The 18,506-nt window shown below is 44.9% G+C and overlaps 1 protein-coding gene across 1 annotated transcript in view; it reads right to left on the bottom strand.

The window, feature by feature from the left end:
• The window catches only part of LOC130129695 (RNA-binding Raly-like protein), a 77,280-nt gene extending 68,589 nt beyond the window's left edge, over window positions 1-8,691 (bottom strand). Inside the window, exon 1 of the mRNA XM_056299280.1 lies at window positions 8,436-8,691. Coding sequence (XP_056155255.1) covers window positions 8,436-8,691 — 256 coding nt within the window. The remainder of the gene's footprint in view (window positions 1-8,435) is intronic.
• Between the last annotated feature and the right edge of the window lie 9,815 nt (window positions 8,692-18,506).

Genomic DNA, 18,506 nt, shown 5'->3' with positions numbered 1-18,506 from the left:
AAAATATAACTAATAATAATAATAAAATTAATTTAACAGAAAGACCTTGGATAGATTAAATGTATGATTTTAAAATACACCGCTAACTTTATCGTTGGCAATATTTTTTTTTATAGTAGGTCCAAATGAATTCCCAATTAATGTTCCCAAACTGATTATTCTAACAGTGTTTGCTAGAAGTTGCAAATGCTAACTGTTATTGCAGTTGTTATCCTTTATGTTGATGCCACTTAGCAAAACATCTGTCTTAAACACCGACTGTTCATTGCCGCCTTGCAGCAGTCTTAAAAACATGCAGGTGCTGCATCACAAACTATGCTTTATTTTCATGCAAGTATTGGGATACCAAATGTCTTCATTCAGAATTCATTGTATGAAAGTCAATTGTGATACCAGCAAAATATTGTTTTGGACCCGTTTGTCATCGATGAGCGACGTGTTTTTATACTTTATATTTTCACTATTCCATATCAAATGTTTGTGGGGACAGAAACTGTATTCATGAATAAGAAGCCAACATAAGAGAGCCTGCCTGTGACAATTAGATACCTGGAGTTTATTTACATCAAAATTTCATTTAAGATGAAACTCTATACTGCCAATCTCCCTAAAGTTAAAATTTGGAATTAAGTACCATAACTTATCTTTATTCTTAATATAGTGTTTAATCGTGGGCGGCACGGTGGCCCAGTGGTTAGTGCTGTCGCCTCACAGCAAGAAGGTCCTGGGTTCGAACCGCGGGGTTGTCCAACCTTGGGGGGTCACCCCGGGTCGTCCTCTGTGTGGAGTTTGCATGTTCTCCCTGTCTGTGGTGGGTTTTCTCCGGGTGCTCCGGTTTCCCCCACCATCAAAAAGACATGCATGTTAGGCAATGGAAAGAAGAGCTGGAGTCAGTCCCCGGGTGCTGCGCAGCGGCGGCCCACACTAGCCACACGGCTAGGGTGGGTTCAATGCAGAGCTGAATTTCCCCGAGAGGGATAAATAAAGTATACCCATCCATTATCCGAACCGCTTATCCTGCTCTCAGGGTCGCGGGGATGCTGGAGCCTATCCCAGCAGTCATTGGGTGGCCCATCACACAGGGCCGAAGTACATCAAAATCAAAATCTAATCCATGAATGGAAGTCAAGCCCATTTAAACCTCTTTAACTGTATGACTTAGGTAAGATATGTTTGTTTCAATAGTCAGACTTGTTTTTCCATACAATCAAAAGTTTTAACATGCAAAAATTGCTCTGTGTGTATATGTCTACGTCACTGTCAGACTACATATGCACATCCTGTTGGCATGTGCCATTTACTGACTGCAGACATTTTCATCCATTATTTCGCATTTTATGAATGCACTTATAGGCTGCAGCATCTTCTTCTTTCGGCTTGTTTCCTGTTTCTCAGCGGTCACCACGGTGGATTTCATAGTTTCCATCCCGTGAGGGCACAGCACCAATGGCGGTCATTGTTAACCCGGGACTCGACCGGCCAGGTATGGTCTTGTCAATCCGCATACTGATTTGGCAAAAATGTTACGTCGGATGCGCTTCCTGACACAACCCTAACCCTACGGATGGGAGTGCAGGTAAAGCGCTGGATGCCATCCCAGTATTCATGGACTTGCGCCCATGCCTGTCATCAGATATAGGCTGCAGCACATGTTGTATTAAACTTTATTAATATGGGTCAACAGTTTTTCTTGCTAGGTTGCTAAGGAGCCGTTCGTGGCTCAAGATGATGTGAAGTGCACTGGCCCGGCTATTTGTTTACATAGTTAAAGATGCATGACGTTCTCTGGGCAGGAGACAGGCTTATCATTTCTGACAAATACATCACCAGGCTTTGAAAGCATATATTCTTTATGTTGTAAGGAAATAGGGTGGTGAGGGGTGGGTACTGTCACCCCCCCCACAGCTCACCCCCCCCTACTTCCAGTGTCTATGGGTCTCACTGCCCTTCTTTCTGCCCCTGCGTATAAGTTTCACACCTTGTCTTGCAAAAGCACATATGATTCTTGCAGAGAAACCACCCGCCAATCACACGCAACCACCGCCTGCGGGGAAACACACACCTGCACCCGAGCCACATCACGGCCGGAACAGCCGCCGCCAGTGTGGACAGCAAGAGGGAGAACATATCGATTGATGGATTGATCTCTCCACATGCTGCACTGGGCAGCCGCAGTACGTACATCACAAAGCCGTCGGCACAAAACAACACGAAACGATTTGGAAATACTTTAGTACTGCGTTCTCAAACCAGAGTTTATAAAATCACAGAGAACTTTTGAAACCTTGAGTCGGTCGTGGTGTACTGCACATAACCTTTTTTGCTCGTTGTGTTCGTTGTCTAATTATTTTTTTTTTTTTAGCTTAACCCGTTCCATCCATCCATCCATTATCAAAACTGCTTATTCTGCTCTCACAGTTGCAGGGATGCTGGAGCCTATCCCAGCAGCCATTGGGCGGCAGGTGGGGAGACACCCTGGACAGGCCGCCCAATGACTGCCGGCTCGCCATCTCACTGCCACAAGCGTCCAGATCCCCCAACACGGGCCTCACTGATACGGCCAAAGCCCACGTAGCGAAACACCGACTCGTGAGTAGCTCATACCACCTTGTGTCAAAACAACCAAACTACCCCTTTAAGAGACTCAACTGGTTGTGTCCTGTGGGTGGCGCTGTGTAGTTTAGGACACTGTTCAGCTCCCCAATGGTTTTTGTATCCCGGGACAACCTGGGGCAAAAAGTCTGTTGTTCCGAGTCTCCATGGCAGTCCGAAGCCCTGTGTGTGTGTGTGTGTGTGTGTGTGTGTGTGTGTGTGTGTGTGTGTGTATGTGTATGTGTGTGTGTGTGTGTTGGGGGGGTGGGGGGGCACAGAGATGCAACAGATTGATCACCATAGGTATTGTGAGGCTGCTGTCTCCTCAGATGGATTTGAGGGACGAACGTGCCAGCGTTCCTCATGTCGCCAGCATGGGACCTCACCAGTCAGCTCATCAGCAGACGGAAGGGATGCACTGCTCAACAATATACGCTGAGGGAAGAACAAACTGCATCTCATTCACCTTTCCTTCGCCCTGCTAAACCCGACGCGTGTCCAGACACCTTGCAGTGGGTTAGAAAAGCTGACTTTTTCCCAGGTGAGCGGCGTTCCCAGCAGGATTTAAAGGGATGGTTTACCCCAAAATCAAAAATACATGTTTTACATGTTTGTCCTCTTATACCTGTAGTGCTATTTATCCATCTAGATCATTTTGGTGTGCTGAACTGAGTTGCTGAATTTTGGCAACATCGGCCACAGAGATGTCTGCCTTCTCTCCAATAAATGGAAGTGGATGACACTCAGCTTGTCTTTCTCAAAGCACCAAAAAAAAAAGAAAGAAAGAAAAAGAAAAAGAAAAACTCAACAGCGATGTCTCTTTCTAGAAATAATGACAGACCTTGTTGTGAGCAGTTTCATGTAGGTGTAGTTCGGTCTGAGAAAATAGTCCCTACATGAAATTGCTCAGAACAAGGTCTAAGGATTATCTTGAGTAACCGGGTCATGATTTCTGGAACGAGACATTGCTTTTGAGTTTTCCAAACAAATTTTTGGGCGCTTTGGGCAACACAAGCTGAGTGCCATCCACTTCCATTGTATTGGACAGAAGACAGACATCTCTACAGCTGACATCTCCAAAATTCAGCAACTCACACCTAACGATCTAGATGGATCAATAGCACTACAGGTAAGAGGAAAAAAACAGCCGTTTTTGATTTTAGAGTGAACTGTCCCTATAAAAAAAAAATCCAGAGAAAGATTTCACATTCCCTGCAAACAAAAAATGTCCCCAGCACGTCCCCTAAAGGTCCTCCCCAAACGTCTAGTAAACGTTCTTGTGTAGGGCTTTCATTATGTCATGGGGACATTATTGTGAGATGTTCAGTCCCGGGGACATCTACAAGACTTTCCCCAAATGTCCCTGTAATGTCCTGGGGTCGTCTAGAAGACTTTTCCCCTAACGTCCCTGTAATGTCCTCGGGACATTTCGCGCTAACGTCCCCGAGACATCTAGAAGACTTTTCCCCTAACGTCCCTGTAATGTCCTCGGGACATTTCGCGCTAACGTCCCCGAGACATCTAGAAGACTTTCCCCTAACCACAATATGGTCCGCAATAACATCCCCGAGACATCACGGGGACATCAGGAGGACTTTTCCCCTAACGTCCCTGTAATGTTCTCGGGACAGTACAGGGACGTCCCGCAATAACGTCGCCATGCCCTAATGATAACCCTACACAATGACATTTACTGGACGTTCGGAGAGGACCTTTAGGGGACGTGCTGGGGACGTGTTTTGTTTGCTGGGTCATCACTAGTGCACGGTGTGAGCTCTACTACCAAAGAGACCCAGGAAGCTCCTTCCAGCTCTACCACACATTCAATGTCATGTTTCGCCATAAAAAAGAGGGGGAAAGTTTCTCCTCTAGATTCTCATGTCCATCCATCCGTCCATCCATCCGTCCATCCATCCATCCATCCGTCCATCCATCCATCCGTCCATTATCCAAACCGCTTTATCCTGCTCTCGGGGTTGCGGGGATGCTGGAGCCTGTCCCAGCAGTCATTGGGCGACAGGCGGGGATACACCCTGGACAGGCTGCCAGCCCATCACAGGGCCAGTAGAGTACCAGTATTAATAGTTATGTTTAATACCAGTATTTATTTATTTATTTATTTTTTAGTTCGTTTTGACTGGAACGACGAGCAGTTAAATAACGTCTGCGGCCCATTTTGTTTTCCTGCTTTTTACTGCTGTTACGGCTTGACATTTATTTATTTATCTTTATCCAATATACCACACCTTTATCCACTGTTGGTGTACTATTTTGATTTTATCCTGTTTATCCCACGTTATGTGTTCTTGTGTGTTTAATTTTGGGCGTCCCACTTTTGCAGCCTTGTGCCAGAAAGCCCTGTACAGCTTTACTTACCGACTCATGTGGACCAGTTTCAGAAGCACCAGGTAGAATAACAGGCGGGTGTGAAGGATGCCGTTCCCCCCGCTAGTTTTAACATGACCCGGCTCTGCTGCTGCAGTAATGCGCGGTTGGAGTCGTGAATGCAGGAATAATAATAATAATAATAATAATAACACACTGTCCATTCTTTACATGGCAGCGGAGGAGGGGAAGGCACAGCGCATGCGCGTCAGCTGTACTTTTATTTAAGTGCTCATTCATCAGGGTTTACTTTTTCATCCGTACACATGTGCACCACACACACACGCACACGCACGCACACATACATGCACACGCACACACCAGAAAGGCTGAGTGACAGACTCGTCTTGTGTGTTGGTAACGTCCTCTGCCCTCTGACTCTTTTGTGTGTTGTTGAGTTCAGAGATTAGTCATCAAAACCCAGCGGGTTTGAACAGTAATGATTGTGCAGCGCTCGCCTCCCCCCCCCCCCCCGGGCCACTCCCATCAGGGTAAAGCATCATTCCTCATGTAGCTGCAGCCTTGTGTGCTCCACAGCGGCAGTCTCTCTCTCTCTCTCTCTCTCTCTCTCTCTCTCTCTCTCTCTCTCTCTCTCTCTCTCTCTCTCTCGTTATATGAGCTCTTTTCAACTGAAAAACTTTCAAATTAGAGGGTTGGTGATGGGTGAAAAATGACATTTTTCTATGTAATTTCCTAAATGACACAACATTATTAAATTGTCAAGAGTTGTTATCTGTAGGCTGGAGGCATCAACAAATTGCAGGTACTCACAGCATGATTAAAGTTTATAGAATAGGGGGATGTGGTTTTACATCCGAAACTTTTTTTCTGCACCATTTTTTTTTCTTTTTCTTTTTTTGTAAAAATAAGAAAATATCGCCCGGTCATTATGATAAGAGCGGAGATGCCTTAATTGCAATAAAAGCCATAATTACGAGCAATACTCACACCACATGTCTTGATCTTTATTTATTTATTTATTTATGTGGGCTTTGTCCCCCCCTCTTTTTTCTCCCCAGTTGTATCCGGCCAACTACCCCGCTCTTCTCAGCCATCACGGTCGCTGCTCCACCCCCCTCTGCCGATCCGGGGAGGGCTGCAGACTACCACATGCCTCCTCCGATACATGTGGAGTCGCCAGCCGCTTCTTTTCACCTGACAGAGAGGAGTTTCACCGGGGGACATAGCGCGTGGGAGGATCACGCTATTCCCCCCCAGTACAGGCAACCAGAGGAGGCGCTAGTGCAGCGGCCAGGACACACCCACATCCGGCTTCCCACCCGCAGACATGGCCATTCATGTCTGTACAGACGCCTAACCAAGCTGGCAATAACATGGGGATTCGAATCGGCGATCTTCGTGTTGGTAGGCAACGGAATAGACCACTACACTACCCGGACGCCCAAGTCTTAAAGGCAAATCATACGATCCAAATTGGCCTCGTAGCAAGGCTTGACTCTGGAGTGATGAAAAGGTTTTGATTTGCAAGCAATGACACAGAGCGGGCAACAGGAGTGTAAAATGATTCACGGTGAAGTCATAATACATACATGAGTCCACTCTGACTCTTATTGTGGATGTGATCTGTCGAAGGACACGGCCCTCGCTCAGGAAGAGACTGTTTATGTATTGAATGCACAATCACTTAAAAGAGGAGAATGAGAGAGGGGTCTAAAATGTATAAATGCATTATACATCATTAGCGGTGGTCCTTGCCGCTGTTTAGATAGTTTCACAGTGATAGAGGAGTGTGGCGTTGCCAGTAATAGTCAGTAATCTTGTACACAGTATCAATTAACCTAAAATCAAATTAAAATAAAAATAAAAATAAATTCATAATAAATAACAATTATTAATAATAATAAATAGATAAAAAATTAAATAAAATAAAAAATAAAATAGTACTGATTATATTAATATTAATTAAAATATTAATTAAATTAATTAAAATGATATTTTGTTCCATTTATGAAACGATAAATAAACGTCCCTGATTCCTGAATTGGGCATTTGTGTAACAGAACAGGATCACACCATAAAAAGGTTGCAGTAACGACTCTTCCCTTCTCTCAAGGAAAAAAAAAAAACCTTGGAAAATGAAAACGTCATTATCTCCAGCCTCAGCAGGTTGGACAGAGTAGTTGTGTGCCGCGTGCACCAATACTTGATAACAGCAGAAGGGGTAATCTCTTCATGGGGATCAATAAAGCATTGAATTTCAACGATCCCACCCTGGCATGTCCCAGTGGAGCACGTTATGCCGTCAGCGGGATACGTTTTCTACTTTCTATGGCAAACTGCAACCTGGAGAAGTCTGCACGATGCGCTTTCACCCCCCCCCCCCACCGTTTACTGGCCCTGAAACACAAAACTGATTTTAATCAAGGTCTCCGGACTGTACCGTATCACGCATTCATACAACCGCTGCGATGCAAATTTAAAAAAAAAACAAAAACAAATAGCTTTCAAAACGACCGGCCGGAGAAGCTGTGCATCAACTGTTTTTATCATTTTACGGTTAAAAACCCCACTTATCGAACGCAGTGACCTCAAGAGAATAGCAATTTACCGCTGAGTTTCAAATGGGCTACGGAGATGTTTTAATGAGTGTTGTTCTAACGACGTTCACGGTCACAACCAAAAGCAGCTCCCGGCCGAGGGGGTCAAGGGCAGGGCAGACTTTGGCAAGGCAGCTGGGAATAAAACTAGACTTGGACGCGACACCGTTCCTATAATCCAAGGTGATTTTCTCAAGACTTGGTTGTCTTTCTTGTCCAGCCAGGTTCTCACATCTCAAGGTGGCTCAAATCTATCTTCTCTCCCAGTGAAGGGCAAAATAAACATGAAGATGACATTCTACCCCTCAACAACCCCGCCTCCAAAAAACAAAACAAAAAAATGCTGCAAAAATGCATGAAAAGCGTAAAATATCCCCACAAGACACATTCTTCTCTGCTATCATCGGAGCAGAAGCAGTAACACGAAGTTAGACATACTTGAGCAGAGTTGTTTTCTGGTGAATATTGCAACCAAACTGTGCTCTGTGAATTCAGTAGTGGTTCAAGTTAATGGATTCAGCAGGGATTTTTTTTTCTTTCTTTTTCTCCTCACAAGCAGCATGACAGCAAGCACAGACACTTCAGTATTTAAGAGCCAAGGGAGGCTGTGCACTGAGCGATGCCCCAGGCGTTGTATCCCTGAGAGGACAACTCATTTTTCTACCAAAGAAAAGCTTTAACAAAAGAAGAAAAAAAAAGAAAAAGAGAAAAATATCTGTAATTCTAATGGAGAGTTTTGCACAGAGCCCTTTCTTGTTATCTCCTGCCTTCATGAGGTCTTAACAACATCTGCACTGCCGGCCATTGTAGAAATGTTATACATAGCACTGGCCCGAGTAACTTAGAGAATAACGAAACTAGAAGAATGAAAGAAAAGGAAGGCAAGAAAGAAAGACTCACCAAGGGGCTGCCCGGCAATGATGCGGGCATTCTCTCCTGCGACAGCGGCGCGGGCATTCCTCTCGCTGATGTATTGTACGAAGGCATAACCCTTGTGCACAGAGCATCCCACTATCTTGCCGTACTTGGCAAAGATGACCTCTATGTCGGTCTTCTTGACGATGGCTGTGTTGAGGTTGCCAATAAAGACTCTGGAGTTGAGGGAGCGCGGGTCATTCTTGTTGGTCACGTTGCTGGTCTGAGTCTTACCAGTCATTTTCCTCCGTTTGCCCTCCTGGGACACAGACAGAGGGGGGAGGACAGGGCTTTAGAGTCTTTGGTCAGACCAACCCCAGCTAATTGTCATCCTGCAGGAGAGACAGTGTTATTATCCTCACTTTTGAGATTAGGAGTGTAACCTTTGAATGCTGAGAAATCATTCACGATCAAAATGGGAATTGCACACAGATTTTCGTTGACATATGAAAAGTCCTATCTGCCAAGGTTAATTGCCATTAGATCCATATGCATATCCAAAGAGACGGCAGCTGCGAGGATATGAGAGGAGGGGAAAAAAAATCTATTTCAGTACTTGCGTTGTTGAATCCCTAATGGCAATTTCACTGATCACAGAATATGTAGGCCGTAATTCTTGTCACAGTTTATGGAGATTTTTCGTGTTATTAAGATATCAGCTTAAATTAGCCTCAGCTTTTGTCAACTCAATTTACAATCCCTCCGCCCACAATCTGAATCGTAAATAATGTGAAAGATGGATGCCGTGACAGGAACTAATATTTCCTCAGACAGAGGCACGCCAGATAACAATGCCAAGGTTTGGCAGATGAAGAACTGTATTGAAATGTTGTCGTAATACCTTCATCATTCAGGATTGATTGATGGATGGATACAGTGGAGGCAACTGTTACTTCCTGATTACTGATCCCTGCAACCAGGTTTCACCTAAAGCTTCAATCCGGAAGATTGTGGTTTCTTTTTTCTTTTTTTTTTTGGAGTGTCCGGCCAATTACCCAACTCTTCCGAGCCGTTCTGGTCACTGCTCCACCCCCCCTGCCGATCCGGGGAGGGCTGCAGACTACCACATGCCTCCTCCGATACATGTGGAGTCACCAGCTGCTTCTTTTCACCTGACAGTGAGGAGTTTCGCCAGGGGGACGTAGCGCGGGGGAGGATCACACTATTCCCCCCCAGTCCCCCCTCCCCACCAAACAGGCGCCCCGACCGACCAGAGGAGGCGCTAGTGCAGCGAACAGGATGCATACCCACACCCGGCTTCCCACCTGCAGACACGGCCATTTGTGTCTGCAGGGACCCCCTGGTTTCTTTTTAAATTACTGACATCTATTGGTAGTGGTGACTGCATTGTTGTTGGGCCACTCAAAATCCCAGAGATCCATTTCAAATCACATGCAGCCAACAGTGTTGTTGTGTCAACTCCTTCCCACCACAGAACAACACAACATGACTGAGCCTGCGTTTTAGCTACCGACGTGTTAGTGTGTGTTGGTCAAGCTTGCTGTACCTGCCAAACTCCTCTTCCATGTTGAAAATGTGAAACGTTATACACCGTATTGATTTTCCAGGCAGGAAGTCCTATCAAGACTACAAATATGGTCATGATGCAGATATGCATGGATTACCCAGTGCCTCAAATATGGCAAAAATCTGCTTTAAACATCTGTTTGCATGGAAAAGACATTTGTTTGCATGTTAATCTTTAGAGCTGTATTGATGCATGCGCGATAATCCAGGTAAGAAAATCAAAGAAGGTTGAATCAGTTCATCTGGACACGTTTATTGACAGATATGTTTCATCAGAGGAAGTGACCTCTTCAGCCTGGGCATGGCATCTAGGGAGGAACACTGGTTTGAACGGGAAGTCAAAGAGGCCATCTATGTGAAGAAGGAGCAACCATCCCTGAACCAAAAGGTGGGGGGGCTGGGAGTACATCTGTCACCATTTTATAATGCTGTGTTTGCAAACATTCCCTAGTCCTCTGTGAATAGTACACATGACCATCAAAACGATACCTAATGGTCACACCCATATGTTCATATGAAACCGTCGTTGGTTTCGGCCATTAGACATCTGTCGCCATCTTACAATGCTGTGATTGCAGCATTCCCTACTCCTCTGTGAGTAGTACACATGGCCATTGAAGCTTTAGTTCAGTGTTTCTCAACCCAGTCCTCAAGGAACCCCTATCCTGCAGCTTTCCTTTGCTATCCTGAATAGGTACCTGTTTGTAGTTATTCAACCAATCAGCAATGAGTGACTGAGTTTGCACACCTTGCATAATTAAGTGCTATGAGATGACTGATTGAGTAAGTACAAGCAGGGCTACCTATGCAGGGTTACAATGAAAATCTGCAGGATAGGGGTTCCTTGAGGACTGGGTTGAGAAACTCTGCTCTAGTTAATGGTGTCTTGATGCATGCTCAATAATCCAGGTAAGAAAATCAAATAAGGTTGAATCAGTTCATCTGGATACAACGTTTATTGACAGATGCGTTTCATCACTCATCTAAGTGACATCATCAGTCTAAACTGACTGCAGGTATCCCCACCCCTTATAAACAATAAAGTACTACAGTTGCATAACAACCAAAACCAACGACAAGTTTCATATACAAATATGGGTGTGACCATTAACTAGATCAAAGAAGATTGAATCAGTTCATCTGGATACAACAGGTATATGAATATAAACATTGGATACAAATCTGGATACAACGTTTATATTTATATAAACATATCTCAATAACATATATTAAAAAGTGTGATACATCAATTGGTTGTGTCTGCCGGTGGGAAGCCGGATGTTGGTATGTGTCCTGGTCACTGCACTAGCGCCTCCCTCTGGCCGGTCGGGGTGCCTGTTTAGGGGGGAGGGGGAACTGGGGGGGAATAGCGTAATCCTCCCACATGCTACGTCCCGCTGGTGAAACTCCTCACTGTCAGGTGAAAAGAAGTGGCTGGTGACTCCACATGTATCGGAAGAGGCATGTGGTAGTCTGCAGCCCTCCCCAGGACGGCAGATGTGGTGGAGCAGTGACCGGAATGGCTCGGAAGAGTGGGGTGATTGGCCGGATACAATTGGGGAGAAAAAAGGGGGAACCCCCCCCCCCCCCAAAAAAACAAAAACAAAAACATGTGATATGTAAAAGTGTGATGCTGTCGATTAGTTGGAGACAAACAGACTGTGTGGTACAGTATATTCCTACTCCATCACCCAGCTGGAAACAGATAAACAAACATACAAAAAGATCAAAACTTTCCTGTCATAGGCAGTCATCACAAAAAGGGTTGTCACATATCCCTTCTGTGCCTTCTCAAAAGGGCAAAAAAAATAAAAATAAAATGCAAGCAAGTAATTTCATTTTTGTAGTTGCAGTGGTTTTGATTATAGTTTATACTCCAAAATGGATTACACTCTGTACGTTAAACACCGTGAAATACTGTGAAGGGTGACCGAATACTTAATATTTGTGTCCTCCAAGTCTCTGTCCCTGAGACATGGTGATAACAACTATTCAGCTTTGAGACGAATCTGAATAATGGATGCAGTCCTTGGTAAATAGGATTAGTAACCAAGGTAACACTGATGTTGAAGTACTGCAGACACACACACACACATTGTGACACTGACAACAGAAATGTGTTTTTTTTATGGGGACGTATGACCCATTAAGTAAGAGTGCCACTGCCAATGTTCAGAGCTCCTCACAGCCGAGTCAAGCGAGGGTCTCCATGTTACCACAATTACATGATGATCTATATAGCTTCATTGTCAAGCCTAGGGGTTATCTTACACGACGGCAGTCTGAAGTTGTGGAAAAAAATTATACAATTCACAATCAAGAGGCATGTAATTCCTTCTTTAGGTGGCTCGCTCTGCTAGCGGAGGGTGTTTAAATGTCCAGTCATCCAGGAAATAAGAGCGCAGCCATGTGGTTTCCAGAGGAGAGTGTCTGCGTAAGGCACCTGAGACCGAGATGGCGGTAATTGTTCATCTGCTTGTTCATGGATAAACACATTCTTTCACTTAAAATCACATGATTGCTGCATTAAGTCATTCACACTAAAATGTTTTTTTCCTTCATATTTCAACAGATACTCTAATATGTGACAGCTCACAGCAGTGTGGCGCCACCTTCTATATCGGTGTATTTGTTCGTTTGAAGGTGGGTGTACCTGAGATCAGGCATGACATGTCTGTAAGCCATTGCTAAAACGGCCTCGACATCTAACAGCCGACATCCAAAATGAATTGTGGTGCACACGATGACACGCACGCACGCGCACACACATGCACCTTTTATGGGAACGCATGATCCATTAAGTAAGGATGCCATTGCCAACCCTCAGAGCTCCTCACAGCCCACTTACATTTTGTGTACACTAAAATGAGCCTCATAATGCCCATCGAACATTAATTCAGGCCCGCACCCTGACGCCCACGTGTATTGAAGTTCGCAGACAGGGCACAGAGAACATGACAAATCAGCGGGGAAGCATTTGGATTGCCTCTCGCGTCAGATAAATCAGCAGTGGGTAATGGCTGCTCAGCCCGCCCCCTCTCTGCTCTACTGTACTGTTATAGTATTTCATGTCCTCTTCACTGTTGTTTTGTGCGGGGCGGGAGACTAATTTATTCCATCAACAGTTTCGCTGCTGACCTTGCTCTTTACTTTATTTACAGCCTCCATTAAGCATCCCATCTAAAGAAGTGATAGATTCGCGAAGACAAACATGGCAAAGCAACTCAGAGGTGATTTAATTGCAAAAGGGGATCGTATTCTAATAACTGCTAGCACTTGTCCTGGAAAAAAGCACAAATAAAGAAGGCGTATGGCCCCAAAATTGATTCGTTTTTCAGCTGGCTTGCTCTTATGAATTGAGAAAAGCTTCTAAAAGGACGCTTTGTTGGTAGAGGGCCCCGAGATCATTAATTTCAGCGATCGCTTCAGGTGGAAAAACTGTAGCCGTGTTTTTGAGTCTCTGAATGTAACGACAAAAGTCATGGCACTCGCCCACAAACAGTTAACTTTTGAAACAGCTCCGATTCCTGAGCTGTGTCGCTATAACCAGTGATCCACCTTGCTCCCTATTGCCAACATCCATCCATCCATTATCCAAGCCGCTTATCTGAATTCAGGTTGCAGGATGCTGGAGCCTATCCCAGCAGTCACTGGGCAGCAGGCGGGGAGACACCCTGGACAGGCCGCCAGTCCATCACAGGGCCGATACATTCAGACCTAGGGACAATTTAGTACGGCCGATTCACCTGACCTACATGTTTTTGGACTGTGGAAGGAAACCAGAGCACCCAGAGGAAACCCATGCAGACATGGGGAGAACATGCAAACTCCACACAGAGGACGACCTGGGACAACCCCCAAAGTTGGACTACCCCCGGGGATTGAACCCAGGACCTTCTTGCTGTGAGGCAACCGTGCTAAACACTGTGCCACCATCCCGCCCTCTTGCCAACACAGGCAGGTGTATTGGTGGACACCATATTAATCACATCAGAACCTTATAAGACTGCTTATTGAGACACTCTAGGTACTGAAGATAGTGATGACATCACCAATCACTCCCGGCCCCAGCATGCGATCGATGTTCACTCGCCACTCATCCCTAACATACCCTAATGTGACGCAGCCAAAGACGGAGTGACATTAAAAGATAGAGAAAATAACTTTCCATGGTGTTGTCCTCACTAACTTGCGTGTGACAAAGAACAGACAGCGTGACGTTGTTTAAGTCTGTCTCATCACTCGGCCTGTCTCCATCTTAATGACATTTCACTAGTGTACACCCACGTCCAAAGTACCAACATTGGCTTACTAGACTGTGTGCGCTCACTTCCTATTCCTTTACCTTTCCCAACAATCCTCAAGACAATCTATGGAGAAAGGAAACAGCCGCACGGTACAGGTAGGGAACTGCTGAAGGAAAGGCAGTGGGGCATGAAACTAGCTGGCACGTACTAGATTGAGGGAACTGTCCCAGGTCTTGGTGCGACTGTTTCATGCTTCAGTACACCATTATCCTCAAAGTGGCAGTGAAAGTGGCTAGCAGCGATTTTAATTTAGAACACTTCTTATGATATTTGGTCAAACTCTTTCTACATCCCAAAAGCTATCAAGCAGGTAGATGCACTGAGAGACGGAAAAAAACAAACAAACAAAAAAAACAGTCTCTGTGACTGTCCTATGTGCTCTAAATGGAGTGGGAACCTTCTTTGTGCCCAGTCCTTAGCAGCCAATCAGGAGACTGCTTTGTAAACCAGCATGTCCATTGGTCCCTACATGCTGTCAATCAGTTGCACGTTAACAGGGTTCTTAGGCAGAAGAAGTGAGGGGTTGGATTATGATTTCAAAATACAGCTAGCTCTTGTCTTAATGCATGCTCAATAATCTAGCTAGCTCTTGCTAACGTCCACCCAGGGTCGCTTACCCCCCACTTTGAATATCTTCTGGATTATTATCAATAGGGCAAGCAAAAGTGCTCATTTTCATGCAGAGGCAATTAGGAAAAGGTGCAAAAATATTGAGCCTCAAAAAAGAAAAAGAGAGGTTGCACTTTGGACCTGCACAGTGTAAAAAACACAACCAGTTTAGGCTAGTTTATGGCACAGTGTCATAGCCAGTTTACTCGTTTGTGAAATGTCTGGAAGCCGTGAACCGTCAGCATCACTATCACCTCAGCACTCAGTATCACCATGACCTTCATCAATGTTTTAGCCATGGATTCTCTTCTTGACACTTTCATGGGCATATTAATCATGTTTATTTTGCAAGAAAACAAAATAGATACAAGTTTTGACAAGCTGCTGTAAGGCAGCGAAAATAGGCCACATCTGAAATGACTTTGGGCTTGGTGTGTTGCCTCGGCCTGCCACTTTGAATGAATTATTTCAAGAAAGCTTATTTTTGTATTTCACTGTGGGATTGCCTCAACGAATCCATATGATGTCGCCTTAAAGTCTGTCCAAAATAAAATATTTTGATGGGTCACATATCTAAGCTATCTAGGAATTGAGACAGGCTTCGTGTTGGGGACACCCATATAGTTAAACAAGTCAGTAATTGTCTTGAGTTCTTGATCCATCCCATCAAAACAATCACTTAAAAGAAGGCATGGGGGTGTCCAGGTGGTGTGGCGGTCTATTTTGTTAACTACCAACATGAGGATCGCTGAGTCGAATCCCCGTGTTACCTCCGGCTTGGTCGGGCATCCCTACAGACACATTTAGCCGTGTCTGCGGGTGGGAAGCCGGATGTGGGTATGTGTCTTGGTCGCTGCACTAGCGCCTCCTCTGGTCAGTTGGGGTGACTGTTCGGGGGGGAGGGGAAACTGGGGGGGGGGGGGTAGCGTGATCCTCCCACACGCTACGTCTCTCTGGCGAAACTCCTCACCGTCACGTGAAAAGAAGCGGCTGGTGACTCCACATGTATCAGAGGAGACATGTGGTAGTCTGCAGCCCTCCCCGGATTGGCAGAGGGGGTGGAGCAGCGACCGGGACGGCTCGGAAGATTGGGGTGATTGGTCAAGTACAATTGGGGAGATAAAGAGCGAAAAAAAATCCCCCCCCCCAAAAAAAAGAAGGCACACAGAAGTGGTCAGTCTACACGATGAATAACATGTGAAGTCCGAACATTATGACCACTATCAAAGCCGTTGGTTGTTGCACTGAGAAAGTGCCTGACTAAAATCCCAGATGGGAACAGAGAGAGCCAGATTCCTGTGCACATGCTAGTTAATGCAATGTACCTCGGTAGAGAGGCTCTGAAAAAGTTGCCGTTTGGGTCTGAAAAGCCCACCCTCCTGATTTATTGAGATTTTTGGGGGGGGGGTGGGTGGGAGGAGTGCATTGAATTGATTGCTTGTTATTCCCAAGCACTCCTCCACTGTATGTTTGTCTTCAGCTGCTCTGCTCTGCTGACTGTTGCCAAAGCTAGCTCTGCAAAGAAGAATGCAAAGGAAAAAAAGAAAAGGGAAAAAAGGCCATTTACACATTTTAGAAGGGTGTCATAGCCATGCATTGCAGAAACTGAATAACGCCCTCATATGTACCTACTTCCATTTACGTTGCATCAAAATGTGACACTTTTTGTGGTGGGGATTTGTGCTTGTGTGAGAGAGGAGAATGACAAAGCACCCTCACTCTATTAGAAATTCATTGCCTCTATCTGGACCTCGTCTCAGAGACTCTCCTTAACAGCCCAAACATGTGGACCTTAGCAAGGTGGGTCAATACCCATACTGATCAGAGTAGCGGAGCTGCAGTTCAGACAGCTACAGCGCTAGTGACACAGTGTTTGTCTGTTTCATGTGCAGCTACAATGACGAGAGCCCTGAACACAAATGTGGTGACATGCCGTTTTGAAATGGAAAATTATTTATTCATTTTGCGATGAAGGCTTTAGCCTGTGTCATCGGTAAGACTTCACTGCACTGAGACGAGAATGCTTTCTGTCATGAATCCACACGGCAGCAATCTGGGTAGCTCATTCATCTCTGAACACAACAAAACACAACACAGCACAACACAGCACTACTTCAATCTTTCTCACTGGGGCTTTTTTTTTTTAACCTCGAGCAAAGCTAATTTTAATAGAAGATTGGCTGTTGCCAAACAGATATCCTGTTTATTTATGAGATTTTTTTTCCTTTGTTATTTTCCTTCCTTTGTCTGGATTGCCTGCAGAAATAACACATTTAGCCAGGCTACGAATAAAGCCATCTCTCATTCTGGACCCGCATGACGAGGCGTAGGGAGGCGAGGTGGGATACACCCATGTGTGGTAGAACACTACAGATGCCAGGTGGCAATACAAATGGGATTGTTAATTGTCCAAGAGCAGACTTTGTCTGTGATGGACAGGGAAATACTCGGGAAAAACGCAGCTTAATTGCTTTCTGTGGTAGCATACAGCTACATGGCGTTGAAGCCAATCTGCTCGATCACAGGAAGCCGCAGAACACGGAGAAGATCAATCTCTGTCTGCTCCTAATTCCTCCTGATTGGTAAGAATAGCACCAGGGTGTGATATATATCATCGTTTGAAACCCCCCGCAACGTGAGTGTTTTGAACGCTTCCCCTCCACTATTAAACACAGCAACACGGGACGTCTGAAAAGCTTTTTTTTTTTCTTCCTTCGATGTGAAGTGGAATATTTCCCTTTCCTTAAAAGCTGGTAAGACAGACAAACAACATCTGTTTCCGAGTCAGCGATCACAATAAGGGTGCTGATGGGGAAAAAAGAAGAAGAAGAAAAGAGTCTAACAGCCCCGCTCGCCTGGTGGGTGTTCACACAGCATCCTATGCCAACTTCCATAAAGGAAAATACAGAACGGGCTGGGTGGTTATTGCTTCTTATAAAGTAAGTAAATAAGTAAAGTATTTATATAGCACTTTTCAAAACAGCAGCTACAAAGCGCTTCACGGCTGATATTAAAAATGCGGAACAGTACATAACTTGAAAACAGCAGGTGAAAAATACAATTTATAAAATGGAAACAAACACTCAACAATAAAAGCAATATAAACAAAACAAGTGACAAAATGGTAAATGGACTGCATTTCAAATAGCACTTTTCTAGTCTACCGACCGCTCACAGCACTTTTTTTACAACCTGTGCCTCACACTCACCCCTTCACACACTGATGACGCCATTGAAACTCACCCACAGGTGGATCAGTATAAAGTTGTCTTAATGAGATACTTGATAAAATGAGATAAAACAACGTTAAAAGACAAGTGAAACCAATAGGAATTACAGTGTAACAAATTTATAAGTGGGTTTTTAAGTTTTTTTTTTTAAGTGTGGTGAAGACTCAGCTGACCTGACAGAGGCAATTGCATAGTGTTGGAGCTAAAATGGTAAAAGCATGATCCCCCCCCGCCCCCCTTTTTTAGATACTTTATTGATCCCCATAAGGACATTATGTTCTGCATTTAACCCATCCTAGCTGTGTAGCTAGGAGCAGTGGGCAGCCACCGTGCAGCACCCAGGGGCCAACTCCAGTTCGTCTTGCCACGCCTCGGTCAGGGGC

The sequence above is a fragment of the Lampris incognitus genome, chromosome 19 (assembly GCF_029633865.1).
Source record: "Lampris incognitus isolate fLamInc1 chromosome 19, fLamInc1.hap2, whole genome shotgun sequence".
NCBI classification, from domain to species: Eukaryota; Metazoa; Chordata; class Actinopteri; order Lampriformes; family Lampridae; genus Lampris; species Lampris incognitus.
The sequence above is the reverse complement of the archived record's forward strand: the minus strand, read 5'-3'. Positions and strand labels throughout refer to the sequence as shown.